This window comes from Microcaecilia unicolor, chromosome 5 (assembly GCF_901765095.1).
Source record: "Microcaecilia unicolor chromosome 5, aMicUni1.1, whole genome shotgun sequence".
NCBI lineage: Eukaryota > Metazoa > Chordata > Amphibia > Gymnophiona > Siphonopidae > Microcaecilia > Microcaecilia unicolor.
In genome coordinates, this window is record NC_044035.1 from 171,539,997 (window position 1) to 171,553,619 (window position 13,623).

General features: G+C 42.7%; 1 protein-coding gene across 2 annotated transcripts in view; it reads right to left on the minus strand.

The window, feature by feature from the left end:
• Nucleotides 1–5,810: 5,810 nt before the first annotated feature.
• The window catches only part of SLC38A7 (solute carrier family 38 member 7), an 86,773-nt gene continuing 78,960 nt past the window's right edge, over nt 5,811–13,623 (minus strand). For both annotated transcript variants that reach the window (XM_030203595.1, XM_030203596.1), the window contains exon 11: nt 5,811–10,099. In XM_030203595.1, coding sequence (XP_030059455.1) covers nt 9,997–10,099 — 103 coding nt within the window. In that variant the 3' untranslated portion in view covers nt 5,811–9,996. The remainder of the gene's footprint in view (nt 10,100–13,623) is intronic.

Genomic DNA, 13,623 nt, shown 5'->3' on the forward strand with positions numbered 1-13,623 from the left:
CTTCCAGGCCCCCTTCGTGCCCTTGACTTCTCTCGCCTATTGAAGCCCCTAGTTTGTCTATAACCATCTTATTCCTGAATCCTCGCCCCTGAAAACGATCAACTTGTTTGTAGGTCAGGGACTCATTTGACTTCGTGCCCCAACATTTACTGGGACCCCCTGAAACTTTTCCCATATCAACTGTAACTTTTAAACAACAAGAACCTTAAATCCATAACTTGAGCTTTCAATACATCTCAAACCATTTACCATATACCATAACACTCAGGTCCAATCCCCTTGTCTTTTCTCACCAAAGGGGAGACTCCCCTAGGTTCTTTCTCAGCTCATACTCTCCTTCAAAGTCATGTGTCCGGTTCTTTCATGTCCACGTCTAGGAACTGTTGAGCTTCTTGTACAGTTTGAAAGGATCTCCACTGGTTTCCATGCTGAATCTTTAGGATAGCTGGGTAAAGTAACATAAATCTGGTGTTCTTGGTGACCAGCGTGGAACATATGGGATGAAAACGACGTCTTTGTTCCTGCACTCCTGCCGAGTAGTCCTGAAAAATCTTTATTGGGGATCCCTCATATTGAAGGGAGTCACGTTTCAGCCTGAATCCTCGTAATATTTCTTCTTTATGTAGGTAGTTTAGCACTTTGATGATGACAATTCGTGGCCGCTGTAGATTTGGCTGCCAACGCCCTAGCCTATGGGCTCGCTCGATACATAACTCCCCTCTGCTATCTGAGAGGGCTAGCTCTTTTTTCAACCACTGTTCTAGTAATTGTCCAAGTAGTTTCTCTGGGATCTTTTCAGGGAGGCCCACAATTCTCAAGTTGCATCTCCGTGCCCTGTTTTCCATGTCTTCTATTTTTTCTTGTTGCAATTTAAGCTGAGCCCTTAGCCTGGCAATCTCCTGTGTGTTCTGGGAGCTGGAATCCTCCACTGCTGCTATCCGAGCCTCCGCTTCTCCAACTCTTTTCTCCGTTTCAGCCCCTGAAGATTCTAAGTTCTTTAATTGTCCAGCTAGCAAGCCAAATCGTGAGCTTAGACATGCGCTTACCGCTGCTGTTATTTGCGCTAATTGTTTGTCAGTGAATTCTCCTTCAGCTGTACCTTTCAAGTCCGCCATTTTGTGGCTAAGCTTAGGAGGTGAAGGTCTCTCTTTATCAAATTTTGTATCTCTACGAGTGGTACCAGATGGCATGGGTTTCAAGTATTGCTCCATACATTCAGTAGCTCCGCTCTCAGGCACTCTCCCAGCACTGTGGCAGACAGCCCAGCCGCCAATGGATAACTGGCCTCTGCCCGGTCCTCGTTTGTGTGCGGGACCTCAGGTACCGTTGATTATTTGTACTAGGTCTTCCACCCGTCGCCTCGCGTCCTCCTATTTGAATACTCTGGGTTGTCTTCTCTGGGTACCGGGCAAATGTGGCCGATATTATGATTCCACACGGCTAGAATTTCCTCCCCCAGCCCGAGGATATATTTCCAGCTGCGCAATGGCGGCCACTTAACTTGCTTGTTTGCTAACTGATATTCCTCCACTCCTCCAGCTCCTTAGGTTCACTGTTCTATATTATTTGCCAGTACTGGCCTGTCAGCTCCTTGCACCGATCCCAATGAATTGTACTCACTTTCACTGTCCTGCAGTGGGATCAGTCCTTCCCCCTTCCGTTAGAACTCCCGTCTCTCTTGTTTATCGCCAGGGGTATGTTGTTATGAGCTACGAGCTTCCTCTGCCGCCACCATCTTGGGGCCACCCGCATGTGTTTCAAATATTGTTTTTTATATTGGGAAAAGCGCCGGCAGTGCCGTTTTCGTGTTGTCTCCGGTCCCTGTTGCCCTCCTTACTCATAGGATCGTTCAGGAGCGGGTCCGACGATGTTAAAGTCGGGGCTTCATTCGGGCGGAACGGAGCTCACAGCGCAACGTCCATCTCGCTGCTCATCTCTACTGGAAGTCTAGTGGAGCAGACTTATATCATGGGAAACTGGGTTAAATTTCCACTGCAGCTCCTTGTTACTCTGGGCAAGTCACTTAACTCTCCATTGCCCCAGGTACAAAATAAGTACCTGTATATGATATGTAAACTGTGTTGAATGTAGTTGCAAAAAGAAAAAAAAAAAAAAAATCACAGAAAGGCAGTTATCAAGTCCCATTACCTTTCCCTTGACCCTGTAACGCCAATGTTGCTTTCGGCACCTAACCTTTATACCTTTCAGGAAATCTAGACTGCCCCTATTTGACTGACTGTACATTTGTCCTTTAGATTGTAAGCTCCTTTGAGCAGGGACTGTCCTTCTATGTTAAATTGTACAGCGCTGCGTAACCCTAGTAGCGCTTTAGAAATGTCAAGTAGTAGTAGTAGCATGCAGCTCTGCCTGGGCTAATCACAACACTGGTGTTAAGGAGTAGTTACAGGTGGACCCTGGATGCCCACCCAATCTGGTGGCCAATCATCTGCCTCTTTGCTAGGCAACGTGGCCCTGCACAGCAGCAGTAGTACTGAGAAGCAGCAGGACACTGGGTAGGTGTGAGGAGGTTCACATTGGTTAACTGGATTCCTCAGATCTGGAGGTGATACCTCTGGGATTCTTGTGTTCCTCCATCCCAAGCAGTGGTATGACTTGTACCAAAACGAGGGATGCACCAATGACTACATGATGAGCTCCCCTGCAACACAGTTCCAGCTTTTCATTTTGGGCTTGGGGTTAGGCAGATCAACTACAGATTCATACCCTGGGGCAGCTGCTATGGCTGCTACTTCTACCACTGTCTCTACTCTTGCTAGCACAAAGCGGATACTCTTAAGAGCAACATGTAAACTGTAAATTAGCTCACCATGCAATTGCCTGTACAACTTTCAGAGTGTGGTGAGGTGGTTAGTGGCACCGGGCTAGGCTGTACCTTACCTTGAATGAGCATATAGTTTCCTTTTACAACACTACAAATCTTGCAAGAATTTAGTTTCAGCTGCTGAACTGCAGTTATTAATTTGAGTACAATAGCCCAAACCTCACAAAATAAAAGGCATCCACAATCATATAATCCTCTGTAATGGGGTCTCAATCTGAAAATGTAAGACATGTAACTTCATATTTGATGACTAATCAAGATTCTCTTTATTTATAGTACTCACAGTTTTAAGAATAAAACACAAAAAGCATATCTGTATATTAGACACATGGTAATAGACACTAAAAGGCGTTGAAACAGTAGAAGTTTGAAATTAGTGAACAGTAGCAGCAATCATCACAGGCTGAAGTCAGTGGGTACAATTTGCTTTTAAACAACATTTTGAACAGAAAAATACAAAATGCATCAAGGCATAAAAAAGGTATTGTTGGACAGTCTCAGTTAAAAAAAAGTATTGTTGGACAGTCTCATTAGCATCAGGTCTCTACTCTTCAGCTTCATATTACCCTTGTCCTGGAGCTTTGTTCATACTATGGAAAATATCACCATATCAAACATATAAACGGCGAGTGACCGTACTTACTCGCAAATGCGCAGTAGAGACTTCCCTCTCTGCCCCGCCCCCGCGTCAATATGTGATGACGGGGGCGGGACAGAGAGGGAAATCTGTACTGGCATGCTGCAGACGTCGGAACCGCTCCCCCTCCCCCAGAGTCACCGCCGCCGCCCCTCCACCCGGCCCGAGCAGCACTGTATACTTACATCAGCACGCAGCAGCAGGCACATCAGCAAAGCTGCCATCGGGCTTCCTTCTCTGCCTTTGTCCCGCCCTCGCCGACGTTACACGAGGGCAGGACATAGGCAGAGAAGGAAGCCCGCCCTGATGGCAGCTTTGCTGATGTGCCTGCTGCTGCGTGCTGATGTAAGTTTACTGTGCTGCTCGGGCCGGGTGGAGGGGCGGCGGCGGCGACTCCGGGGGAGGCGGGGCGGCGCCGACCTCAGGGGAAGTAGCCCGTTTTCACGGGCTCAACGGCTAGTTTTTCATAGTATGAAGGTCGATAGGTATTTGAATCTTTGTATCTTATCGCCCCTTACCCTTTCTGTTAGAGCAGTGGTTCCCAAACCTAGTCCTGGAAACATCCTAGCCAGTCAGGTTTTTAGGATATCCACAATGAATATTCATGAGAGGTTTACATGCAGTGGAGGCAGCACATACAAATATCTCTCATGAATACGGTTCTCAAATCAGAGTTAAGACACATCTAGTGTGTCAAGTTTTCAGGATATCCACAATACATATGCATGAGAAAGATCTGCATACAATGGAGTTAGTGCACAAAGATTTATCTCATGCATATGCATTATATATCCACAACTATGCATAATCTTCAAACCTTTATTCTATACTAGTAAAAAAGGCTCGTTTGTGTCAGCAAGGTTTTCCTCGGAGTGTATGTTTGAGAGAGAGAGAGAGTGTGTGTGTGTGAGAGAGAGAGAGGGAGAGGGAGTGTGTGTGTCAGAGAGGAGTGTGTTTGAGAGAGAGAGAGAGAGAGTGTCTGTGTGTGTGTGACAGAGAGATAGAGTGTGATAGACAGAGTGTGTCAGAGAGAGTGTATGTCCCCCCCTCTTGCAGGGCCCCTTCCCCCCACCTTTCTGGTCTCAGGACCCCCTCCCCACCTCCCTCTCCCCTGCCCCCCCTCCAGCCATCCATGTCCAGCGACCCTCCCCTCCCCCACCCCCCCTCTAGCCACCCATGTCCAGTGACCCTCCCCTTCCCGGCGCATCAAACCCCCTCGCCACCCGCAGCTGCCACTGGTAAAGCTGTCCAGCCGCTGCTGCTTCTCCTGTTGAGCAGCAGCAGCCGCTACGAAAAGAAAAAAAAGCAATAAATGTTTTCAAACCGCAAACGCGGCACTGTAGACAGCCATCAGGCATTGGCTGTCGGCTCTGCAGCCGCTCCTCCTCGTCACTGCCCTTTAACACACTTCATTCACACCATATAACTCACAAATCCACCATACACCTCAGACCTAAACTAACTACTGTCACATTATAATCTTCATGAGACACTTAATTGAATCCAAATGTAATTGGTCCAACATCCCGATATTATTCATGAATGTCGTGGCTTAAATCAAATAATCCAGCCACCGCAAAGCATGTTGTAAATTCAAAATATCCAATTGTTGTGTCTCAAAATTTCCACACTTCCAAGGTGTATAGGTGATCCACCACAAACTGCAAAATATACGTTCTTGAAACTGTAATATCCAGTCACCAGATCACTGGAGCCTGTTCGGCATCACCTACGAACCCAACACGGTCTGTGTTTCGCTCTGTCATGCGTCATCAGGGGTCGGCCTATAAAATACCATAATAACCACTATAACATCCCCCCTCACTCTATATCTCACTACCCCATATTTTCTTTAATATTATCCAACCAAAACATACTTTGTCATTCTATTATAGCTCACAGGTGGAAACATTTTTTTCAAGTCCACACGAAGCATGGCGGGCTTGCTGGAAGTTCAGCTTATTAAAAAGCTATCATAAGACCCTCTTCCTATACACTTAACCAATCTACTTCTTTGTTTAGCCTGTGTGGTACTACCATATTCCATGAAAAAATAAAACGCTGTCTTTTCTGGAAAGTTACAAAGGAGCATTTCCTCCTCGAATTCCCCTCAACTAACCCAAACCACAAATTTCAATTGATGTACTGTGTGATTCTTTTCAATCCAGTGGGAAACCAAGGGAGCTTCCAAACACGGCAATCTCAAATTGCTCAAATGCCGGGCAATTCGGAATTTGATTTTATGAATGGTCTGTCCTATGTACCAAGCAAAAAAAAAAACATCACAAAGGGCCTTTAAAATCAAAAGGGAACACAGTTCTTTCATTAATAGTGAACTTTTGATTGAAGAAAGACCGGACATGGGCCGTGTTTTGGTGCTACCGTACCTGCGTCAGGGGTCTCCAGATAAAATGCAGTGCAAAGCTCACACACAGCAGCAGCGTAAGTCGCAATGGAATTACAGTCGGTATGCACATGCAATCTGTACATCTGATCCATAGAATGAGGGAAGCAGATTTCCTGTAATGCATATTGGCAATAAGTGCATTGCTGACAAGCAAAATGGCCCACATCCAAATCAATGCATTCACTGTCACCACTGCTATGATGACCAAATAGCAGCTCCCCCATATTTCTCCCATGGGTATATGCAAACATAGGCAATCCCTGAAAATGGGTATGCAAAGATAGAATTGGCCAATGTCTTTTGATAATGTCCACCACCATGGGCGGCATGCGTACAAGGTTGATGCAGAACAGGCTCCAATGATTTGGTGACTGGATATTATAGTTTCAAGAACATTTTGCAGTTTGTGGTGGATTACCTATACACCTTGGAAGTATGGAAATATTGAGACACAATTGGATATTTTGGATTTACAACATGCTTTGCGGTGGCTGGATTATTTGATTTAAGCCACGACATTCATATCATCAGGATGTTGGACCAATTACATTTGGATTCAATGAAGTGTCTCATGAAGATTACAGTATAATATGATAGTAATGAATTTAGGTCTGAGATGTATTGTGGATTTGTGAGTTATATGGTGTGAAGTGTGTTAGGTTGAGTTTGAGTGTGATGGGTTTTTGAAGAATTGCACTATAACAAATGTCTTGCTATTATCAGATTTTAATATATTTTCTAATGTAGAATAAAGGTTAAAGTTTTTTAGTTTCTCAAATTTTTGATATATCGCCTCTTTTGAAGTTTTATACATAGTTGTGGATATATTGTACATGGTTGTATGATACAACTATATTGGAATTAATGTTTCTCCATTGTGGGTGTATGTATGCATATGCATTATGGATATCCTGAAAACCCTGACTGGCTGGATGTGTCCCAAGTTCTCAGTTGAAAACCACATTGCTAGAGAATATGCATTTACCTCCTTCAATCTCTACAGCTTATAGTACAGTCCATGCATTATTTTGGTAGCCCTCATGTGAGCTGTCTTCACCTTCTGAATATTCTTTTATAGACATCATTTCTCTTTTCTACTAGTGGCACCTTGCTTTATGTACACAGATATACTATTACCTTTCATACGTTCTCACAGTCTGGAAACTGTATGGTCATCAAATATCAAAGGCATCAATGGGCAGTTCAGGAAGGGAGAATAAGTTTAGGAGAAAAAGAATGAATAGGGAAGAGCCAAGGAAGAAGAAAGGATAGAGAAAGTATTAATATCCACTGCTGAAGGAAAGCAGCAAAGGAGGAACAAAAAATAAAAGAAGGAAAGAGGAAGATAACAGAAGAAAGGCAACAAGACTAAAAAATGGGGGGGGGGGATACTGAATTTGAAAATCTGTTGGAAACTTTTATTGCCAGGTGGAACAACATAGCACTATGAAAGATCTTAGTTCAAAGTCAAATTGCAAGTATCTCCTATGCATGTTGACGACCCATGGAATTTTATTGGCTAATTTGGTGCTCTCTGGTGTGTAATTAATGTCCTTGTATACAGAATATACCTGCTAGCCTTTGATGTTTATAGTAGGGTCCATAAATGTTTAATGGTAACAAAACTTTAGGAATAGTTTGAGAGTAGATTAGTACAGTTTTTTTATGGACACAGTCCACCAAACATCATTCCCTCTCACAAATGAACTGTGTGATCACTACTGGTATTACAAGGACCAAGTTTCACAGATTTACCAACCAAAAAGCTAGCAACCTTAACTGCCATAGTATCCAGCAGCATTCCCCCCCTCCCAAAAGATAATACTGAAAACCCTAATGCCAAACCCGCATCTGCAGTTTTCACAAGCCAATGGCCAGGCACTTCCTAGCTCTCATCCCAGTTCCTTGTGGCCCGTTGTAGCTTGGTCAGGCACCAGCTGTCCCTTCTGCCCCTTCGGCTCTGCAGTAGTCAGCTGAGGCACTGGGAGGGACAGAAACCAATACACATCAAGCTCTAAGCGCACGCTGTTAGCAAACTGCACTACAACTGGAAAATCTTTTCTATCATCTATAACCTGAGGACTCCTAGCAGCCATAAGATTTTTGAGTTTAATTAGCAAACTTTCTATGGGAAGGACACCTATGGGCCAGAACTATGAATCACTTATATCCCCAGTAAAGCCTCAGGACTCATGTTTGGAGACTGCTAGTTCTTTAGTTCTAAATTAGTAATTGGTCCTCAAATTTCTGCAGCTCAACTGCATGATTTTGCATTGTTTACATTAAAATAATATCTTCTTGACTATTTTTCATATTTGTAAGTCATTTTTCACTGGCTCTGTTCCTTGGACAACATGATTTTCATATCATCTCCAGATACTTTATCTTCTATCCTTTCTATAATGCCATTATAAAGACACTGAAGAGAAGCCTAACACAGATGGCTGTGGCATCTCACTTTCTCTTTCACTGAGCGAACCCCACTGACCACCACTGTGTCCTGCTGCTTTAACCAACTTCTCATCCACTTAATGATTCTAATTTTAAATTCCCACTATAGCTAGCTTACTTACTCACCAATCTGAAGATGAACAGTCCTTAATGAAATCCAAGACACCTGTACTGCACTCTCAGTCTCCTAATCTGGTCACCCTATCAAAAAATAAAATCATGTGAAAGTGGTACCTAGGATAATGCTCTGGCTTCAAGGTAGTGCACTATTCCATATGTCAGTAATGGTTTCATTCCATTGCCCATCACTTTGTGAACATAACAGGTTTGTAGTTCTGTGCTTCCTCCTGGTGAAGCGACGTTACATTTATTCTTGTCCAGTCTATTGGAAACCCTTCTGTGTCAAGTGCACAGAACTGCAGTAGGTTGTTAGTACTTCCTTGAGTTCCAGTACACAGGGATGCCTCCAGTTCCATTGCTTTGTCTATTTTCAATTATGCCAGTTCTTTGAATAGTACTTATTTTCCCATATTTGTGTAAAAGATGTGCTTTATTTTTTTTTCAATAAAACTGTCCATTCACAACACTATAAGCACTCCTACCCTGATACAGCTGCAAAATTTTCCCAGCATGTCATCCTGCTCAATATTTGATTGCAGTGCAATGGTGAATTTGAGGTAGTGATATTCCTACAATTTATAGATTTTACATTTACCTTTCATTTTATACATAGTTATGATGACATACAAGAATGGATATTACATTTCGCTTCTGTTTTTACTGCCTTGCAGATCTAAGCTATGATTACAGTTCAAAGGAAGCAACACGTTCCAAGAAAAACAGGAAAACTATATCAATGGCCTTACCTGAAAATTAAATGCCCTGCCGTCATTCCTCCATGGCTGCTGCATGCAACATCAAAATAAAATGAAAAATACATTTTATTTAGATGGTGCAGTTATTTCTTTGAAGTATGCATAATTTTATCTTCAATAGAAAGAAGTTCTAGGTCAACAGGAAAATCAGAAGGCTGTATGAGATTCTTCCTCCCCATTGTGGGCTTAGAAAACATGCTTATTTTAACAGTAGGCTTAAATACAATGCAAAGTATTCATTTTAGACTGTAAATGTTTTTCGCCTTCAATAAAGAGATAGTTAGCCAGTATTTTACTCTCCATTTCTTCAGTAAACATGACTGTCTTCCTTTCACGAGGACAATCTCGCTCAAGTGCAGGTACCGTATTCCTTTGAGTTCCTTTCATTGTAATGCATTGTACATGTCATCAGTGTTGTGATTCAGTCAGTTCTGAACCTGAGAACTTAAAGAGATTCTCATACCAGGATTCTTCTTTGGTTAAAATGTCAAGTCTTAAACACAAAACATTGATACAAGGTTTACAGAAGATACTAGGATGCAAGAAAGTAGGAAGGGCTATGCTCCAGGATGACAAGGCCAGATTGCCCTGGATTGTTATACTAAGATGGATATCACTATACCAGAAGTGTTACAGCCCAGGTAGCAGAGGAATAATATAATTGTTTTCCTGTCAGGATGAAATGAACATGGGTAGTTCCAAGACACTTGGTTTTGGTCCCTTTATCTTTATCAGAAGGATATCTTATTACACTGAGGGTTTGAAGTGGGGCTTTAAGAGTAGCTCAGTCCATCAGGTCCACAAAAATAGCATTAGCAGTGGTCTGTCCAAAAATAAATGTTCCAAGCGTAACCATGAATACTCCATAAATGACCAGAGTCCACCAACTAAGGATCCAGAAGAGAGAGAAAAAAAAACAGTGTTAGACAAAGAACCACATAAGACAGAGAAAGGAGATGGGGAGGGGATGAAGCACCATATTCAGTTATGTATTAAGTACTCACAGCTTTTCATTTTCTAGAAATGTCCAAAGTATGCTCTCAGTGCACTTTAGAACTTGGAACACTGGCAAGCTGAGCAGAGCTGATCTGACTAGCATCTGGTTATCACACTTCACCAAAAATATGAGCCTGAATAGAGGCAGTGGAGGAGTAGTTTAACAGGTAAAGCAGCAGACTGAGAACCACTGTGGCTCCTTGGGCAAGTCGCTCAACCCTCCACTGCCTCAGGTATAAACTTAGATTGTAAGGCCTTCAGGGACACTGAAAAAAGGTGTGAGTTAAATCCCAAAACCCTTCTCTTTATATGCCTATATATTTAAAACAGAAGAGAGATTTCATCATTCACTTTTATGATCCAACATCTGTTAATGGACACACAAATATGCCAACTGAGGATCCAGGAAGCAGGGGAACGCTTGGCTCTTCAACCAGGCCTTTAATGAAAGAAGTAACTAACTTCTTAGTCTCACACTCACACACACGAGTGACACAGGCTGCACATACTGCAGCAGGACATGTTTATCCACACCTACCCTAGCTGAGATAATATTTAACTCTGACCTCACGGGAACTTTTTTTTTATATCTAAATCTATTTTATTGACGAAATAGTAGTACAGACCAACATATAAATTCACCCTCTTCCATGAACATCAATGTATTTTCCAATTTCTTCCCCCCTGTGTGCAACTTATACTGCTGCTATCTAAGCTTTGCAACAACAGGAGCATGACCAACGCCCAACAATCGTGTACCCTCTCCCAACCTCCCTACCTACCCAACCCCCACCCCATCACCACCCAACCTATGAACATCATGAAACTTGTACAGGAACATTCAGGACTGTCAATTACAATATTCACATATTCAACAGTCGGCCTCTAGCTGCTGGGGACATTGTATTTCAGAATGGACTCCAACAGTTTTGAAAATCTGCTCCCTTAGCGAATGTAAAGTCTTGAATTCCTATCCACTCCATTCTTAACAGCACTATCATACGTGCTCTCCATTATTGAAACGTGGGGTATTTATCAGACAACCATTCTGTCAATATGACTTGCTTTGCTATTAGTGCAGCTTTATGTACAAAGCATTCAAATCCTTTGGGAACTGGGGAGCTTAAAAGTAGATGCCCGAAGAGAAGTAGTGGATCATAACACCAGTCTGCGGATCACATGTTCAATACTTGCAACAATACACATTTCCAGAAGTACGCCACACCCGTACACATACAAAACATATGTCCAAGTTACCCCCTCCATTCCACATTTAGGGCAACAACCCCATGTGGAATGCTCTGCATGGACAGATATAAATCCTGGGCACAAACAAATTAGAGTTCCCGATGTACCGATATTACAAAGTATTTACAAATTCCCAAGATGAATGCCTTCAATTGCGATAGAGTCAATGAAACTTGCAAGTCCTTTTTCCACAGCTCCAGCAGACGGGCATAATCCAATTCGGACATTGTGTCTCGAATATGACGATGGTGAAAGGATAGTGATATCCTCTGTTGTGCCTCCAAAGAATACGCTGAGGAAAGTTCTACCTGCACATCCTTGGTCAGATCCCTCCAAGGGAGTGTTTTAATATAATGACACAATTGAATATAATGAAAGAGGAAACTGCGTGTTCAGCTTGCTGGTCCACGAGGGGTTTAACTCTTCTGTCTGGCGTCACCACATGCAAAAGGTATAGTATCCCATGCTGTTGCCATCTGCGAAAGGCCGGGTACACATGACCCGGCAGGAAAGCTGGATTTTTACAAATTGACAAGAATGGTGTTGTCCTAGATGAAAATCTGTGCAAGCGACAAATCCATTTCCATGCTGATTTAGCCACAGTCATAATGGCGGACATCTTCAGAACTCTAGGAATTTCGCCTCCAGCTGTGTGTAAAAGATTGCTGAAATGCACACTGGGCGATAGCTGACGTTCTTTTTTTTTTTTTTTTTTATATTTTTATTGAAGTTTTTACATATATAACACAAATGTTACTAATCATATCTTAATCATACTTCTAGTACATTCCCTCCCTCCCCCCCCATTGTCCCTTATTACAGTTGCTGACCAGTATAGGTTTATGATATGTCTTTATTTCATGTCCAGATCATGGGGCGTCCAAGTCCACCCCATCCTTCAGCCTCCAGATCGAATATTGGTCCCATTGTTTGTAGAATTGTGTAATCCTTCCTGCCTTTATTGCTGTCAACTTAGACATTTGATACACATAGTCCATTTTATGCACCACTCGTACCACCGGTGGTAAAAAAGATTGTTTCCATGCTGATGCTAATACAATTTTTCCTGCTACCAACCACATCGACGCCAAGCGATGTGTTATTGATTTTATGCCTGCCGGTTGGAATTGCAATAGGCATATCTCCATCTTCATTGGATACCGGCTCCCCAAAAATTTCTCCAATGTCTTAATTAGTTCTAGCCAGTATGTCTGTGCTTTGGGGCATGTCCACCATATATGTGCCATATCTCCAGTCTCTTTACACCCTCTCCAACACTGGCTACTTTCTTTGTTATACATTCTCGCTATCTTATTAGGCGTCAAATACCACTGGTATAGCATTTTGTATCCGTTCTCAATCAAAGAGCTAGAAATAGATATTTTAAGCAGATAGTTCAATGCTTTTTCCCATTCTTTACTATCATACTTCTGCTGCATATCCTTTTCCCATCTCTGAATGTATCGTTCTATTGGGTTTGTGTGGGAACTCATCGCTCTATATAAACGGGAAATACATCCCCTCTGACTTCCCCCTCCTATAGCCTGTTCTAGGGCTGTTTCGTCAAGGGTTAGTTCTTTCTTAGCTTTTCGTTGTATGTAATCCTTAACCCTCTGGTAGTGATATAAGTGGGATATAGGGAGTTCAAATTCCTCTTGGAGTTCTGCAAATGGGATCATATTCCCCTCTTCCCATATCTGATGTATTGTTACCAGCCCTTTTTGTTTCCAGAGTCGAAATACATTGTCTGTCATCTCTATCGGACTTCCCATAGCTGTCTGTATTTTCATTCGTTTAAAGTGTTTCCTGCCTGGGAGGTGTTTCTGTCGTAACCTATTCCAAGTCTGGAGGGGAAATCTTATTGCGGGTGGTGCCCGCCGAATGCTTGTTAATAATTGATCTTGTGGAGCCCATAGTATGGCTTCTGGTTGCTCTATCTTCAACCAGTGTTTTTCGATTTGTAGCCAAGGAGGTGAGAGATGGGATCCCCACCCCGCCAATACTCTCAATTGGGCTGCTTGATAATACTGTTTAAAGTGTGGTACCCCCATGCCCCCTCTATCCTTTGGTTGATACATAATGTCTGCCCTCACCCTGGGTGGCTTATGCTGCCAGATATATGCGAAAACTTTACGCTGTAGTTGACGAAAAAAATGGTTCGGAATAG